Source organism: Ceratotherium simum, chromosome 16, assembly GCF_057802395.1.
Source record: "Ceratotherium simum simum isolate JZ-2026a chromosome 16, ASM5780239v1, whole genome shotgun sequence".
Lineage (NCBI taxonomy): Eukaryota > Metazoa > Chordata > Mammalia > Perissodactyla > Rhinocerotidae > Ceratotherium > Ceratotherium simum.
In genome coordinates this window covers 46,683,343-46,697,139 of record NC_141915.1, presented here as the reverse complement: position 1 = coordinate 46,697,139, position 13,797 = coordinate 46,683,343, and the positions used below count along the sequence as shown (strand labels likewise).

At 43.8% G+C, this 13,797-nt stretch overlaps 1 protein-coding gene across 2 annotated transcripts; it reads right to left on the bottom strand.

The window, feature by feature from the left end:
• Positions 1–247: 247 nt before the first annotated feature.
• TACO1 (translational activator of cytochrome c oxidase I) lies at positions 248–9,831 on the bottom strand. 2 transcript variants are annotated; one of them, XM_004432636.3, is made up of 5 exons: positions 9,356–9,831; positions 8,160–8,266; positions 6,349–6,476; positions 5,640–5,817; positions 248–5,304 (listed from the first exon to the last, which is right to left on the bottom strand). In XM_004432636.3, exons 1-5 carry the CDS (start codon positions 9,633–9,635, stop codon positions 5,104–5,106), a joined length of 894 nt encoding a protein of 297 aa, XP_004432693.1. In that variant the 5' UTR covers positions 9,636–9,831; the 3' UTR covers positions 248–5,103. The 2 variants fall into 2 exon arrangements, with proteins under 2 accessions (XP_004432693.1, XP_014644639.1); XM_014789153.2 differs by having other exon boundaries at positions 8,160–8,263.
• Positions 9,832–13,797: the final 3,966 nt, after the last annotated feature.

Genomic DNA, 13,797 nt, shown 5'->3' with positions numbered 1-13,797 from the left:
ATGCCCTTGGTTAAGCACCTGAGCCATATCTGACCCCAAAGATCACAACCTACCCTTAGTGCTCAGGACCTCAGAAAATGCTGGTCCCGTTAGGCAGCCCAATCATACACCAGCTGGACAGTTTCCTTTTTTTCTTTCAAGAGCATAGGGACACTTGGACATATGATAGGGAACAATAAATACAAATTAATGAATTCTCAGTGAATTTGGTGTAAAAAAAAGAAAACAAACCAACAAACTTATCACCTGATTTGAGGAAAATTCTTTTAATTCAGAGGTAAAGTGGAATATATTCAGATTACCAATTCAACCAGTTAGTTTATCTGCATTGTTAAGGAATGATGTACATGGAAAATTTTTACAACCATGATGTTTTATATATTACTGACATTTATTCTAAAGAAAAATCTCTTTCATTTTGAAATTCTGTTCTATAAATTTATCCTAAAGAATACTTTGCAAGTGAGCAAAGGTAAAGAATGTTCATTGAAGCATCTTTTGTAAGATAGCAATCCACACCTGATCTTAGCCAAAAGGCCGAGAAGCGATAAGATAGCAATCCAAATGTCAACTGATAGGAGACTAGTTAAATAAATTATGGCCTATTAATTAATACAATAAAATACTATGTAGCTACCAAAAAGAATGAAGCAGACTTCTCCATACTACCTTCAGGTGTCCATGATATAGTAGGAAGTGGGAAAAAAAAAACAGGTTATAAAGCAGAAATGTACACAGTGATCACATTTCAATTTTTAAAAATGTTCATTCATACTTGGTGGGAAAAAAGGCCAACATTTATTAAACACTTACTGTTAGTAGATACTGTTTTAAATTCTTTACACATATTAACTTATTTCTCAGAACAGCCCTATGAAATAGGTATTATTATCCCCATTTTATAGATAAAGAAATAGGTGCAAAGAGATTAAGTTCTTGTTCAGGGTTGCTAGCAATTGGCAGAGTCAGAGTTTATTCCCCAGCAGACTGGTTCCAATGACTGGAATGGAGTAGATTGTTAATGGTGGTTATATCTTAGGAGATAGGATTAGATGGGACTTTTTTGTTGTTGTTACATTTTTCTGTAAAGTTTGACTTTTTAAAGAAACAATAAATGTTACCTTTTTGGCCTAGACGAAAGAAAGACAAAAAGAGAAAAAAGTGAAAACTGCTGTCCCATTCACTGTCTGGGGGTAGATAAGAGAGAATGTGATTTCAGTTAAGACTAGTATGGTATCTATCTTAACACTCTCTTTTGCCAGATCTATTGGCTCATTTATTTTCTCTTCATAGAATGTCTCCAGAGAAGTTCCCAGGGATTCAAATAAAAGTCTAGAAGTTGGCGTCTCTTAGAGTTTGAAGCTTTATTGACTGATATAGTCTAAGCTTCAGAGAGAAAAAAAAAAGCAACTCAACCACATAGTTGAATTTCCATGGTTGGCTGGAGGCAGAACCTTCACTGTTCCTGCTCAATTCAGTCGGGGCCTCTGGCAGGGGGGTGGGGTGGGGCACCCACCTACCGCATGAACACTTCTTGTAAGAGTCAAGGCTACGGAGAGAGATACCTCCATCCACTGAAAGGACACTTGAAAGTGAGCCCAAGCCAGCTGCAAGGTGTTGAATGATTCTGTGCTGCTAAGACAATGACCAAAGATAAGGCAAAGGCAAGCCAGGACCAGACTCCATTCTTCTGACTTTAAGGTGCACCTGACTCCCGGCCTCTCATGTGCTGTCTCCCTAGATGGACAATAATATGACAAATTTTCTTTTTTAAAAAATGTTTCCCCTGATAAAAGTAATAAATGAGGGCCGGCTTCGTGGCTTAGCGGTTAAGTGCGTGCGCTCTGATGCTGGCGGCCCGGGTTCGGATCCCGGGCGCGCCCCGGGACACCGCTTCTCCGTCCAACGCGAGGCCGAGTCCCGCGTGCAGCAACTAGAAGGATGTGAACCTATGACGTACAGCTATCTACTGGGGCTTTGGGGGGAGAAAAATGAATAAATAAAATCTTTAAAAAAAAAAAAAAAAAAGTAATACATGATTTTAGAAAATAAAGCTCAGTTATAATATCATCACCCAGATATAACCAGTTTTGCTATTTTGGTACACTTCCTTCTTGTCTTTTTTAAAAAGTTCATATATACAGTATGATACATATTTTATTTTTTTATTTTTTATTTTTTTAAGATTTTATTTATTTTATTTTTTGCCCCCAAAGCCCCAGTAGATAGTTGTATGTCATAGCTGCACACCCTTCTAGTTGCTGTATGTGGGACTCCGCCCCAGGATGGACAGAGAAGTGGTGCCTCAATGCGCACCCGGGATCCGAACCCGGGCCGCCAGCATCGCAGCGCGCGCACTTAACCACCAAGCCACAGGGCCGGCCCATGATACATATTTTAAAATTTGGACCATACTATACATATAGTTTTGCATCTTTGTTTTGCAATTAACATTATATTGTAAACATTTTCTCTGACATAAAATATTCCTTGAAAAATAATTTTTAGTGGCAGAGTAACTCATACCCTCTCTATTTAACTATTCAGTTATGTAGTTAGTTAACTATTTAATTTATGTAGCTAAGGGTCTCTATACCAGATCTAGAGGCAGAACAGGTCCAAGTAAGGTTTCATTTCCACCTTTCCCCTATTAACTACAGGAAAGACTGCACCACCACCAGGGGTCAGTGCAGAGCTGTCTAGTATGCCTTGATGTAAGAAAATTAGTTACACAAGAATCCATATAAACAAATCCTATTAGATTAGAGGACTATTCATATGAGTAGCCAAATTCCCTCCCAGAGTGGGCTCCCATAGTGCATATTTTTCAGATCAGAAATTATCAGAGTCCTCTAAATTAATTTATATTCAACATTTACAAAACAGCTATTTTTATAAACCAAGGTCTATCAGTACAAAGTGTACTATTAGACCTGTTCTCATCTGCTTGGTATGAGATCATCTGTGCATAAAACACTTGGCCTATTTTATAGGTTTGTTATGAAAAGCAAAAAAAAAACAAACAAATGAGGGCCGGCTCCATGGCGTAGCGGTTAAGTGCACACCAATGCACTGCTTGTCAGGCCATGCTGTGGCAGTGTCCCATATAAAGTGGAAGAAGATGGGCACAGATGTCAGCCCAGGGCCGGTATTCCTCAGCAAAAAAGGAGGAGGATTGGCATGGATGTTAGCTCAGGGCTGATCTTTCTCACAAAAAAAAAAAAAAAAAAATATCTTGTAAATTATGAAGCAGCATTTAAACTTGAAGTTGCCCTATTTCAATGATGTGCTATTCAGATATTTGGATGAGTTATGTCCTATAAAAACTAAAGAATCCCAGGGCCGGCCCCGTGGCTTAGCGGTTAAGTGCATGCGCTCCGCTGCTGGCGGCCCGGGTTCGGATCCCGGGCGTGCACCGATGCACCGCTTCTCCGGCCATGCTGAGGTCGTGTCCCGCGTACAGCAACTAGAAGGATGTGTAGCTATGACGTACAACTATCTACTGGGGCTTTGGGGGGAAAAATAAATAAATAAAATTATAAAAAAAAAAAAAAGCTCACTCTTCATTAGTGTGAGAATTGTTTTAAAAAAAAAAAAAAAACAAAACTAAAGAATCCCAGGTAGTATCAGGATTCTGAAATGAGGTATAAGAGCATATGCTTTGGCATGATCATGGATTATTTCATTGCTTTTCCTCCCCCTAGCCTTTGCTCTCCAGCTGTTGAAGTCACTATGGAATTAGTAATCTGTTTTTCCTAGAAGCTGAAGTTAACATTTATACTCAATTTGGTGTTTGTTCCTTTCCATCCTCATTTACTTGAGGCTCCTTCAGGAAAATGACTCGTGAGCTCAGAACTGCTTAAACAACTTATAAGTAGGTGAATGACAGGGATCAAAAAGCTACTCCAGGCCCAACATGCTTGATGGGCTACAGCACAGGTAGTTGGCACCCCTGGTCTCTCTAAACCCAGAAGTGATTCTTAGGAGCAAAAGGCACCAAGGGCCCTATTTCCTACCTGGCCAGGCTTCTGACTCACCCCTTCACCCTTCCTTCTGTTCTCCTTTCCTCTCCAGTTCCCTGTGCTCCATCATTTGGCATCAGGGATGAAAAGGAGCTAGGGTTAGGCATTCTGGGGACCAAGCAGCTTTCAAAACCAGCTTGGCATAGCCTTGTCTGAGAGCAGTCCAATCTGCTGACAGGTCCACTCTGACCAATCTCAGAACACACAGGGGCCTGGGCAAAGTAGGTCCTGGTAGTCCCTTATCATTGGCACCTACTGGGTTAGAGCTTGAAGCTCCCTGGCAGAAGCAGGGCACAGAGGCCACATGAAGAGAACAAGGATGCATGCACAGCAGCTCACACTGCCCTGGGACAGCTCCAGTGGAGAGCAGTCCTGTGTCTTCCCTCTGAGGTCCTTTGTCTTAGAGCAGGATCTAACACAGGGCACCAATTAAATAGCTTGTGCTCCTGATAAGTGCAGTTTCTGGTACATAGTAAGTGTTCGATAAATATTAGTTGCATGAATCAACGACAGGTTTAGGCCATTAGACCAGCAGCAGAGGACAGAGTGCCTGAAGAGAGTTACATTTCTCTGGTCAATCAAAAAAAATAAATAAATAAACAACAGTCCTGGGACTGGAGTAGTGGAACTAAGCCCATAGACTTGAAAGGAAGTCAAGAGGGTCCCAAGAGCTGGACATAAACCCAGGAAAACTGAAGGGTCATACAACAGCGATGCAGCAAACCAGATCAATCACTGTTATTATTTAAGAGCAGTTTCTAGTACACGCGCCCTCAGGGCACCTACCATCCCCACAAGGGCCAACTTCCTGAGATCAGAGTCTGATCAGCTGGCTGGCGCCACCCTGCATCCAGGAGGGAGTGGGGGGACTCATCCAGGAGGGCTCTGACATACCAGCAGAGCTGACAAAGAGGCCCCACAGAGATGTGGTGATTCCCTTAGCCATAGAGCTGCAGTCCTTATGCCTCCTAACCTGCTAGGGCCCCCATCTGCTTCAGTCTCAGAGGATGCTGCAGAAGCCTGTGCTCCAGAATAGGCTGCCAGTTGCCTGGGAAGGAGCCCAAGGGCACACACAGACTGGTTACTCAATGTTGTCATAGACCTGGATCACATCCTCATGGTTGCCGAGAGCCTGGATGAGACGGGCAGCCTGCTCCAGGTCGGGGTCAGCCAGCCGCACCTTTGTGTTGGGGATGAACTCCAGCGTACAAGACACAGAACACAAGCCCAGGGAGTCCAGCTTCTTCCTCACCTGATGCAGTGAAGAGGCATCACAAATAAACTAGGGGCAAAGGAAAGTCACGAGGTGAGGAGCCAGGAGATAACAGGACAAAGCCAGAGAGAACTCCGCAAAACCTGAATGGAACTACTATACTGTATCACTAGGTTTAAGCTCTTCACTGGCAGAGAAATAGTTTTCAGTGTTCTGAATCCTTCTCACAGTCCTCAGTAGAGTAAGCCCTATCCATTATTCATTTAATAAATGTTTGTGCAATATGTGAACTCTTTATGTCACCTGCACCCCGGGTGCAGGAAAGAAGAAACCGAGAGGCATGCCTTAACACGTCTATTAGGACCCTCTCGCAAGTCCACCAAACACTAAGGCTTCATACTCACTTTAAAAATGTTCTTTTCCTCTTCGTCTTCAGTTTCCTTGACATCCTCAGCTCCTGCTTCGATTGCCAGCTCCAGGGCACGCTCTAGGTTCACAGCGTTCTTCTCTCTGTCCTCCACTCCAACCACAATCACCCCCTTTTTGTCAAAGGAGTGGCGAGCTCCTTCAGCCATCATTCCCCTGATAGGAAAGGAGAGGGGCCAGAGCGAATGCCTTCAGACACTCAGCTTCCACACAGCACTGCGTTCTAACACTCTACTTCCCACCCAGCCTCGGGAGTACAGACAGACATGGAGCAGCTCTCTTCCTGAAGGAGAAGATGCAGCTACCGCTGGGCAAAGGAATAATTCAAACATCTCCCCACCCTCTATTTTCTGCCCTGATGAGAGTTTGGAGGATACAAAGACTTTGCTCATCATTTCCTGTGCCATTAAGACTCCAGTCCTGGTGGTACATTTTAAGACCTTGACATTATATGCCTATAGAGGGGATAATGGGACAACGAGGTCCTTCTACATGTGATGAACAAGTCTTTTGGATCCTGCCTAGTACAAAACACATTAAAGGAGAATAAATGATCCCATTTGGATTCTGCTAAATATGAAATGTGCTTAAAACTTGAAACTCCACCAGGAACAACAGTACTTTCCTTGCAAAGAATTGGAACCTCAAGGCTCCATCCCCTTCCACTCTCCCCAGACACACACCTACCCATTCTTGTTCAGGATATGTTTGATGTCTGAATGGCACTTGGAGCCACTGTTAGATAATACTTCAATGAGCAGAGAAGAGCCACCAGGGCCTCGACCCTCATAAAGCAAATAAACGTCCTTGGTTTTCTGCAATAAACAACATAAGCACATTTTCCTGTTTCCCTAATCCCTCCTGCATGTCAGCCCAGAGCCACAGACACCACAAAGTGGATTCCATGGGATAGGCTCTCTGGGGTAGAGCCTAGGCTCTCAAGTCTTTATTTTTGTCCCCACCCTCTGAGAGGAGACCCTTGGGACCAACTTTTGAGCTAAGTGGAAGTACTACCCATTCCTTGGAAGGGAGTCTATTTCTCTGGTCCCTGAACAATCAATCAGCTATATCCCCACTTTGTTCCCTCCCCTCCCCTGCGGAATCCCACATCTGTCCCCCAGTCACTCCCACCAAGACTCATCCTCCTACACCCCATCCCACCTGAAACCCACCTGTGAAGTCTCAATGCTCCTACCCCTGGGCTGCTGAGTAACTGCTGTGGGAAATTACATACCTGGGCCCTATCATAAGAGCCACTGAAAATAGCACAGCCACAAATTTTAAACAGTCAATCAAAAACTCTAATGACCAATCTCACCTAGACCTCCCATGCCACCTCTACTCATCCCTTGCCCATGCATCCGATCTTCATCACTCTCTCCAAGCCCTTCTGCCTCCCAGGAACTGTCAACTGATGACTTCTTCCTTCCTCTTTTACAAAGGAAATAAAGGACCACCAGGTGGGGGAAAATCCTCTGCCTCCACCACCTTATCTGCACCACAGCCCACAGGAAGGCAGTATGTATAGTGGATAGAGCACAGGCTCTGGAGTCTGACTGTCTGGTTTCAAGTCTGTCATGTTCTGTGTGACTTGGTCACCTAAGCTTTCTGTTCTCAGTTTCCACTTAAGGCTGTTTTGAGGATTCAGTGAGATAACGCATACAGAATTCTTATCAAAGTATTTGGTTTAGAGTAAGTACTCAATAACTATTAGCTATTAAGATGATTATTACTTCCTCAGATCCTTCCTACTTGCCCCAGAGGAAGAGGTGTCCCCTCACCTGGGCTCAAAGACAATTTCTATACCTGGGCTCTACATCCCTAGTCCTCCCACCATCACCATCACCGGCACCCTCTCTGTTTCTACTGGCTTTTCTCCTTTAGGGCATAAATATCTAAAAAGAAAAACAGGGGCCGGCCCGGTGGCGCAAGCGGTTAAGTGCGTGCACTCTGCTGCGGTGGCCTGAGGATCACAGGTTCGGATCCTGGGCGTGCGTGCACTGACTCACCGTTGTCAAGCCATGCTGTGGCGGCGTCCCATATAAAGTGGAGGAAGATGGCCATGGATGTTAGCTCAGGGCCAATCTTCCTCAAGGAAAAAAGGGGAGGATTGGCATCAGATGTTAGCTCAGGGCTAGTCCTCCTCACAAAAAAATAAATAAATAAAAAAAGAAAAAGAAAAAGAAAAACAAACGCTTCCTCAATCTAACACCAGGGCCTTCCCCACACTGTGCCCCTTCCTTCTACCCCATCTCCTCACAACTTGACTACGCAGTCCTCGGCTGTATGGTTCTGTAAGTTGTCTATCCATCCTATTTCTGATCGTGCTCCTACAACCAATGTCCAAGGACATAGAGCCACCAGAAGGCTCTGGGTTGAGGGTGTCAACCACAATGCTACCCTTCTCTCTCATAATTTAAGGAATGTTTGGTGGCCTTTCAGACATGGACCCTGGAGGGTCTGAGATCAATAACAAGAATGTCAAACTGAGGACACACCTCCATTTTCAGCGATGCCTCAATTGTTGACTTGGGCATGTGTTTGCTGCGACACACCTCTAAGATGCTGGCCAGATTGCTGTTGAGCTCAGGGTTGGGGCCTCCTTCTGAGATAGACAGAAAAGAGTGAGTGAAAATATCTCATTACAGCATGGAATAAAAACGAGATTTCTGCGCCCTGCCTCCCCAAGCCAATAGAGTGGCAAGTCACCCTCCAGCTCTCGGTTAGTTTATCCAGAGTTCGAATGGGATATGGTGGAGAAGTATTTTGGAAAAGTAGTTTCTAATTCACTCTGTCTTTAAGGATGGATATCTTTCTGCTAGGTTTCAGCAAACAACACTTTGCATCAGATGAAGAGGTAACAGATGTAAATGGTACCAACATTTCCTGGACTTATTAGTACCCCTTGCTCTGATTCTACTATTTTGTGCTTAATTATTGAAATACTCATGACATTATAATCATGCTCTCTCTGAGGGTAGGGGCTATATCTCATTATCCTTGTATTATCAGTGCCTGGCACATAACAAACACTCAATAGTGTTGGTTGAACTCAACATCGACAATTTAGTATAAAAGGAAGCAAAGAGAAATACCAGGCATGAGTTCTAGAGGTAAATGAATATTTACCAAGTGCCTATTATGTGCCAGAAACTACTTCAAGGTGGGCACTATCCCTGTTTTACAGAAGGGAACTGAATCTCAGCAAGGTTAAGCCATTTGCTCAAGGTCATACAGTAAGTGACAGAAACCAAGTCTTCCTGACTCCAAAGTCCGTGCTTTTTACAGGATTTTTTCTCCACTCTTACAAATACAAAAAAGCCTTTTGTTACAGTGGCTATATAACTGAGAAGAGACATGATTGCAAACCCACCTTCCAAGAAAATATATCTCAGGAACCCTAACTAAGCAAACTGAGGCCTAGGCAAGTAATAGCTTTACTCAATGCCCCAGCCACAACCTGTGTGCCACCAGAGGGGACTGCAGAGGGCTTGATTTGTCTCTTCAGGAGAGAGACACATGTGACTTTACTCTTAGGGTCTGTTTCTATGAAATACCCAGCTGCAGACTAGGATGAAGTCTTATCTCCCTTTTACCATCTTATCTTCCTAAGAAGAGCAGCTCCCTGACAAGATGGCAGACGCTCAGCGTCTGTAAAGGTGCGTGGGGACACCCAATGTAGATAGGTTCTTACGTTTAACCGCTAGGCGGATGCTCAAACAGAGCTTGGAGAAGATGCGACTTCTTTCGGTGTCCTTGGGACCCTTGATGTGCCGGACTTTGGACCACTTGTTGTGCCCGGCGGGGACCGCCGCGGTGAGGTGCAGCATCCTGCCCCGATCGGGGCTACAGTCCGAGGACGCAGGCTGGGAGGCCGGGGGGCCGAGCGGAAGAGCCGCCCGGGCCCCGGGGCCTCGCGCCCACAAGCAAGGGGCAGCGGCCCTGCTCAGGCTGACGGCAGTCCAAGCTGCCATGGGCTCCGACCCTGGGCCAAGGTCAGCAAGAGCAGCGAAAGAACAGCGGCCAACGTCGGCCCGTTCCGTGTGCCGCCGAAACAACCAGGTCTGGAGCCTGTGGTGGCTTCCACCCGTCACCGGAGACCTAAAGGCTCAGGCTCACCGGGGACAGCCGGAACGCGAACGACCCGCACCGTCCCCGCAGAAGCCGGGAGTGGGTACCCTCGATAGTGCAGCACACTTCCTTTCCCCAGTCCGTTCCAAAAATGCCTCCCCAGCGCCGGCAAAATCCGTTCCGCCGTCGCACGGTACTCGCTCGTCTCACACAACCGTGCGGAACTCGGGCCGAGGTGGGGGAACCCCATGCTCAATCCCTCCCGGTTGCTTGGGGAGCTCAGGATTTTATTTCCCACAATGATCTGATAGATACATCTGAGTTATGAAGCTGATTTTGCTTCCGAATTGCTTCCTAACTCTGAGCAGGTCCAGAATGATAAACGTTTTATTGTTGCAAAGAAATATGTTATTCAACCGCCACCCAGAGATGCGATTTGCCCAATCATTTAGTCTCGCTGAACTTCCTCTATCCTATCTGTAAATAAGGATGCTACTACTTGCTTTACCAACACAGGAAGATTGAAAACACAAAATAAGCCTTTGGAACATTAAAGTAAAAAGGTTTTATATAGATAGCAGCAGCGTAAAGCCTTCTTAGGAGTCCTCCTTTGAATTTTTAGCAGTCACTTATGAATTGTTCTTTTATTATTTGTTATCCAAGCTACTTGGGCTGAGACTATCCTTGTATCTGGCAGGTTAGAAACACCAGGTTGCTCCTAGTACTTCTCCCAATTCCTGTATTAAGCACAGACCTGTGTCCTTGCTGGTCTATGTTCCGCCTCACTTCACACATGGCTAATTTTTGTTTTTCCTTCCGGATTCAGCTCAGGTATCATTTTCCACCAGAGGAAAACATCTTCAAATTCTCCACTTGGGCTTAGATGCCCTACTCTGTGTGCTCACATAACCCTTCACGCCTTCATGTCTGTACCTTAGCACTTACCTTTTTCAAAATGTTTATGTCTATCTCCGCCACAATATTAAATTCTTTGAGAGCAGGGCTGTACTTGCCCAGCACAGTTCTTGGGTTTTTTTTAATAACAACTTTATTGACATATAATCCACATATGGTCCAATCACCAATTTAAAGTATACAATGGTTTTTAGTATATTCACAGATGTGTGCAGCCATCACCACAATCAGCACAATTGGCAACCACCAATTTACTTCTGTCTCTATGGGTTTACCTATTCTGGACATTTCATGTGATGAAATCATACAATATGTGGTCCTTTATGATGGGCTTCTTTCACTTAGCATAACATTTTCACGGTTCATTCATGTTTTAGCATGTATCAGTACTTCATTCCTTTTTATTGCCAAATAATACTCCATTGTATGAATATACATTTTATTGATCCATTCATCAGTTGATGGACATTTGAGTTGTTTCTACCTTTTGACTATTATGAATAATGCTGTTGTGAACATTCATGTACAGGTTTTTATGTGGAGACATGTTTTCATTTCTCTTGAGTATACCTAGGAGTAGAACTGATGGGTCATATAGTAACTCTATATGTTTAACCTATATGTTTAACTCTATAAAACTCTATGTTTAACCTTTTGAGGAACTACTAGACTGTTTTCCAAAATGATTGCATCATTTTACATTCCCATCAGCAATAGGTTTCCATTTTCTCCACATCCTTGCCAACACTTATCATCATCTCTTTTTGACTATAGCTGTTGCCATCCTAGTAGGCATGAAATGGTATGTCATCGTGGTTTTGATTTGTATAGACAGTCCCCAACTTATGATGGATCGACTTACAATTTTTCAACTTTACAATGATGCAAAAGCAATATGTATTCAGTAGAAATCGTACTTTGAATTTTGATCTTTTCCTGGGCTGGCGATATGCAGTAGGATTCTCTCTTGTGATGCTGGGAAGTGGCAGCGAGCCACAGCTCCCAGTCAGCCATGCAATCACGAGGGTAAACAACGGATACACTTACAACTATTCTGTACCCATACAACCATTCTGTTTCTCACTTGCAGTACAGCAGTCAATAAATTACATGAGGTAGTCAACACTTTATTAAAGAACAGGCTTTGTGTTAGATGATTTTGCCCAACTGTAGGCTAATGTAAGTGTTCTGAGCACGTTTAAAGTAGGCTAGGCTAATCTATGACATTCGGTAGGTTAGGTGTATTAAATGCATTTTCGACTTTGAACATTTTCAACTTATGATGCATTTATCAGGATGTAACCCCATTGTAAGTCAAAGATCTGTATTTCTCTAATAACTAATGATGTTGAGCATCTTTCCATGTGCTTACTAGCTATTATAGTATTATGTTTTGTAATTTAAAAATACATTGTACACCTTAAACTAATACAATGTTGTATGTCAATTATATCTCAATAAAACTGGAAAAATATATAGTTTAATACAAATGTTACTTTGAGTAGTAAAAAGCAAATGAATGGAATTTATAATTGCAAATAAGTGTAGAGGCCAAAACAAAGTTTGAGATTGCCCTCGCCCAATCAACCTAAGTCACCAGGCAAACCTATAGTCCAAGGAAGGCAGGCTGACTCGCTGCCAACAAGGAAGACTGCACACCAGACGAGGCGAGGGTGGGGTGGGGTGGGGGGCTGGGCGGGTCTCACCAGACAAAGGAAAAGACAGGATTATGGGGAAGGGTAGAGGTTAGGTAAAATTTCAATGAAATGAAGTTTGACAGGCTCAAAGGAACACAGAACTGTATAAAAAGAGGATCAACATCAGCTGTGGACTGCAAAGCGGACCCAGGGTTTGGTTTCCTTGGAAACTACGAAGTTAAGATAGATGTGGAATGATGTGTTCAGACACCCCTGATTTGAAGCTCTACACCCGGGTTGGAAATCAAGGCTGCTTCTCTGTCACAGTGACTTAGATTCTCCAAGCAAGACTGTAAAGCTACATTCTCACTGATATAATTTCAAACAGCAAACTTTCTGACAGTCTACGATTTTAGAGAACAAAGTTTCTCAGTGAATTAAAAAAAACTAGTCACTCAGAGAATGGAATTGTTATGACTCTTTAAGTTGCAGTGTGCTTGGGAGAAACATTGTTTCCTGTTAACTTTGCAGCTGGTTTTATCTGTGTCTGTTTATCTGTGATGAATGGCAGGGCAGATTTTTATTTTCTCAGTCTAAGCTAATATTTACTGTCTCACAATAAATTCACAGGTGACTGAACCATCTCTAGAGGCCTGGTTGTCAGTATCACTGAAATCATTAACTAACAATGAACCTTGGATGCTAGAGACTGGCTGAAGGCATCATTCTGTTAGGTTTTTTTTTTTTTTGTGTGAGGAAGATCAGCCCTGAGCTAACATCCATGCTAATCCTCCTCTTTTTACTCAGGAAGACCAGCTCTGAGCTAACATCTATTGCCAATCCTCCTCCTTTTTCTTCCCCAAAGCCCCAGTAGAATAGTTGTACGTCGTAGTTGTACATCCTTCTAGTTGCTGTATGTGGGACGCCACCTCAGCATGGCTGGAGAAGCGGTGCGTCGGTGCGCGCCCAGGATTGGAACCTGGGACGCCAGTAGTGGAGCGCACACACTTAACCGCTAAGCCAGGGGGCCGGCCCCCATTCTGTTAGGTTTGAACAAGCGTTGTCCAGTACTAGCAGCTCTCAATGAATGAGATGACATTGGTTATTATTCCAGATACTTTGCTAATTTGATGGTGTGGCAGAGGCATTATGATCTATTTACCACTTTATTCCCCTTCCTAGGCAAACGGACTGCATTTCTTGACCTTCTTGCAGTTAGGTTGGAACCATGTGACCACATTTGGCAGATATGGGCAGAAGTGAGTAAGCCACTTCCAGGCCTATCCTGAAAAACATACTTCCCCCTGCTCCAAAGTGACCTTAGAGGCCACATGTTCTGGATGATGTAGCTGCAGGTGAAGGAGGGCTGACCAACCTCCAACAGACTTCATGTAAGCAAAAAACCAAACTTTTGTGTGCTCAGTCTCCAAGATTTGCGGGTTTGTTACTGCAGTATAACCTAGTCTATCAAGATGAATACAGTCAGTATTACTCTCCAGCTTTCCCCTTAAAA

Coding starts and splice junctions, on each gene's coding strand:
- TACO1 (XM_004432636.3), bottom strand. CDS start 9,635: ATGGCAGCTTGGACTGCCGTCAGCCTGAGCAGGGCCGCTGCCCCTTGC. Junction 8,267..9,355: donor CATCCGCCTAGCGGTTAAAC/GTAAGAACCTAT, acceptor TGTCTATCTCAG/AAGGAGGCCCCAACCCTGAG. Junction 6,477..8,159: donor AGGCATCGCTGAAAATGGAG/GTGTGTCCTCAG, acceptor TGTTTATTGCAG/AAAACCAAGGACGTTTATTT.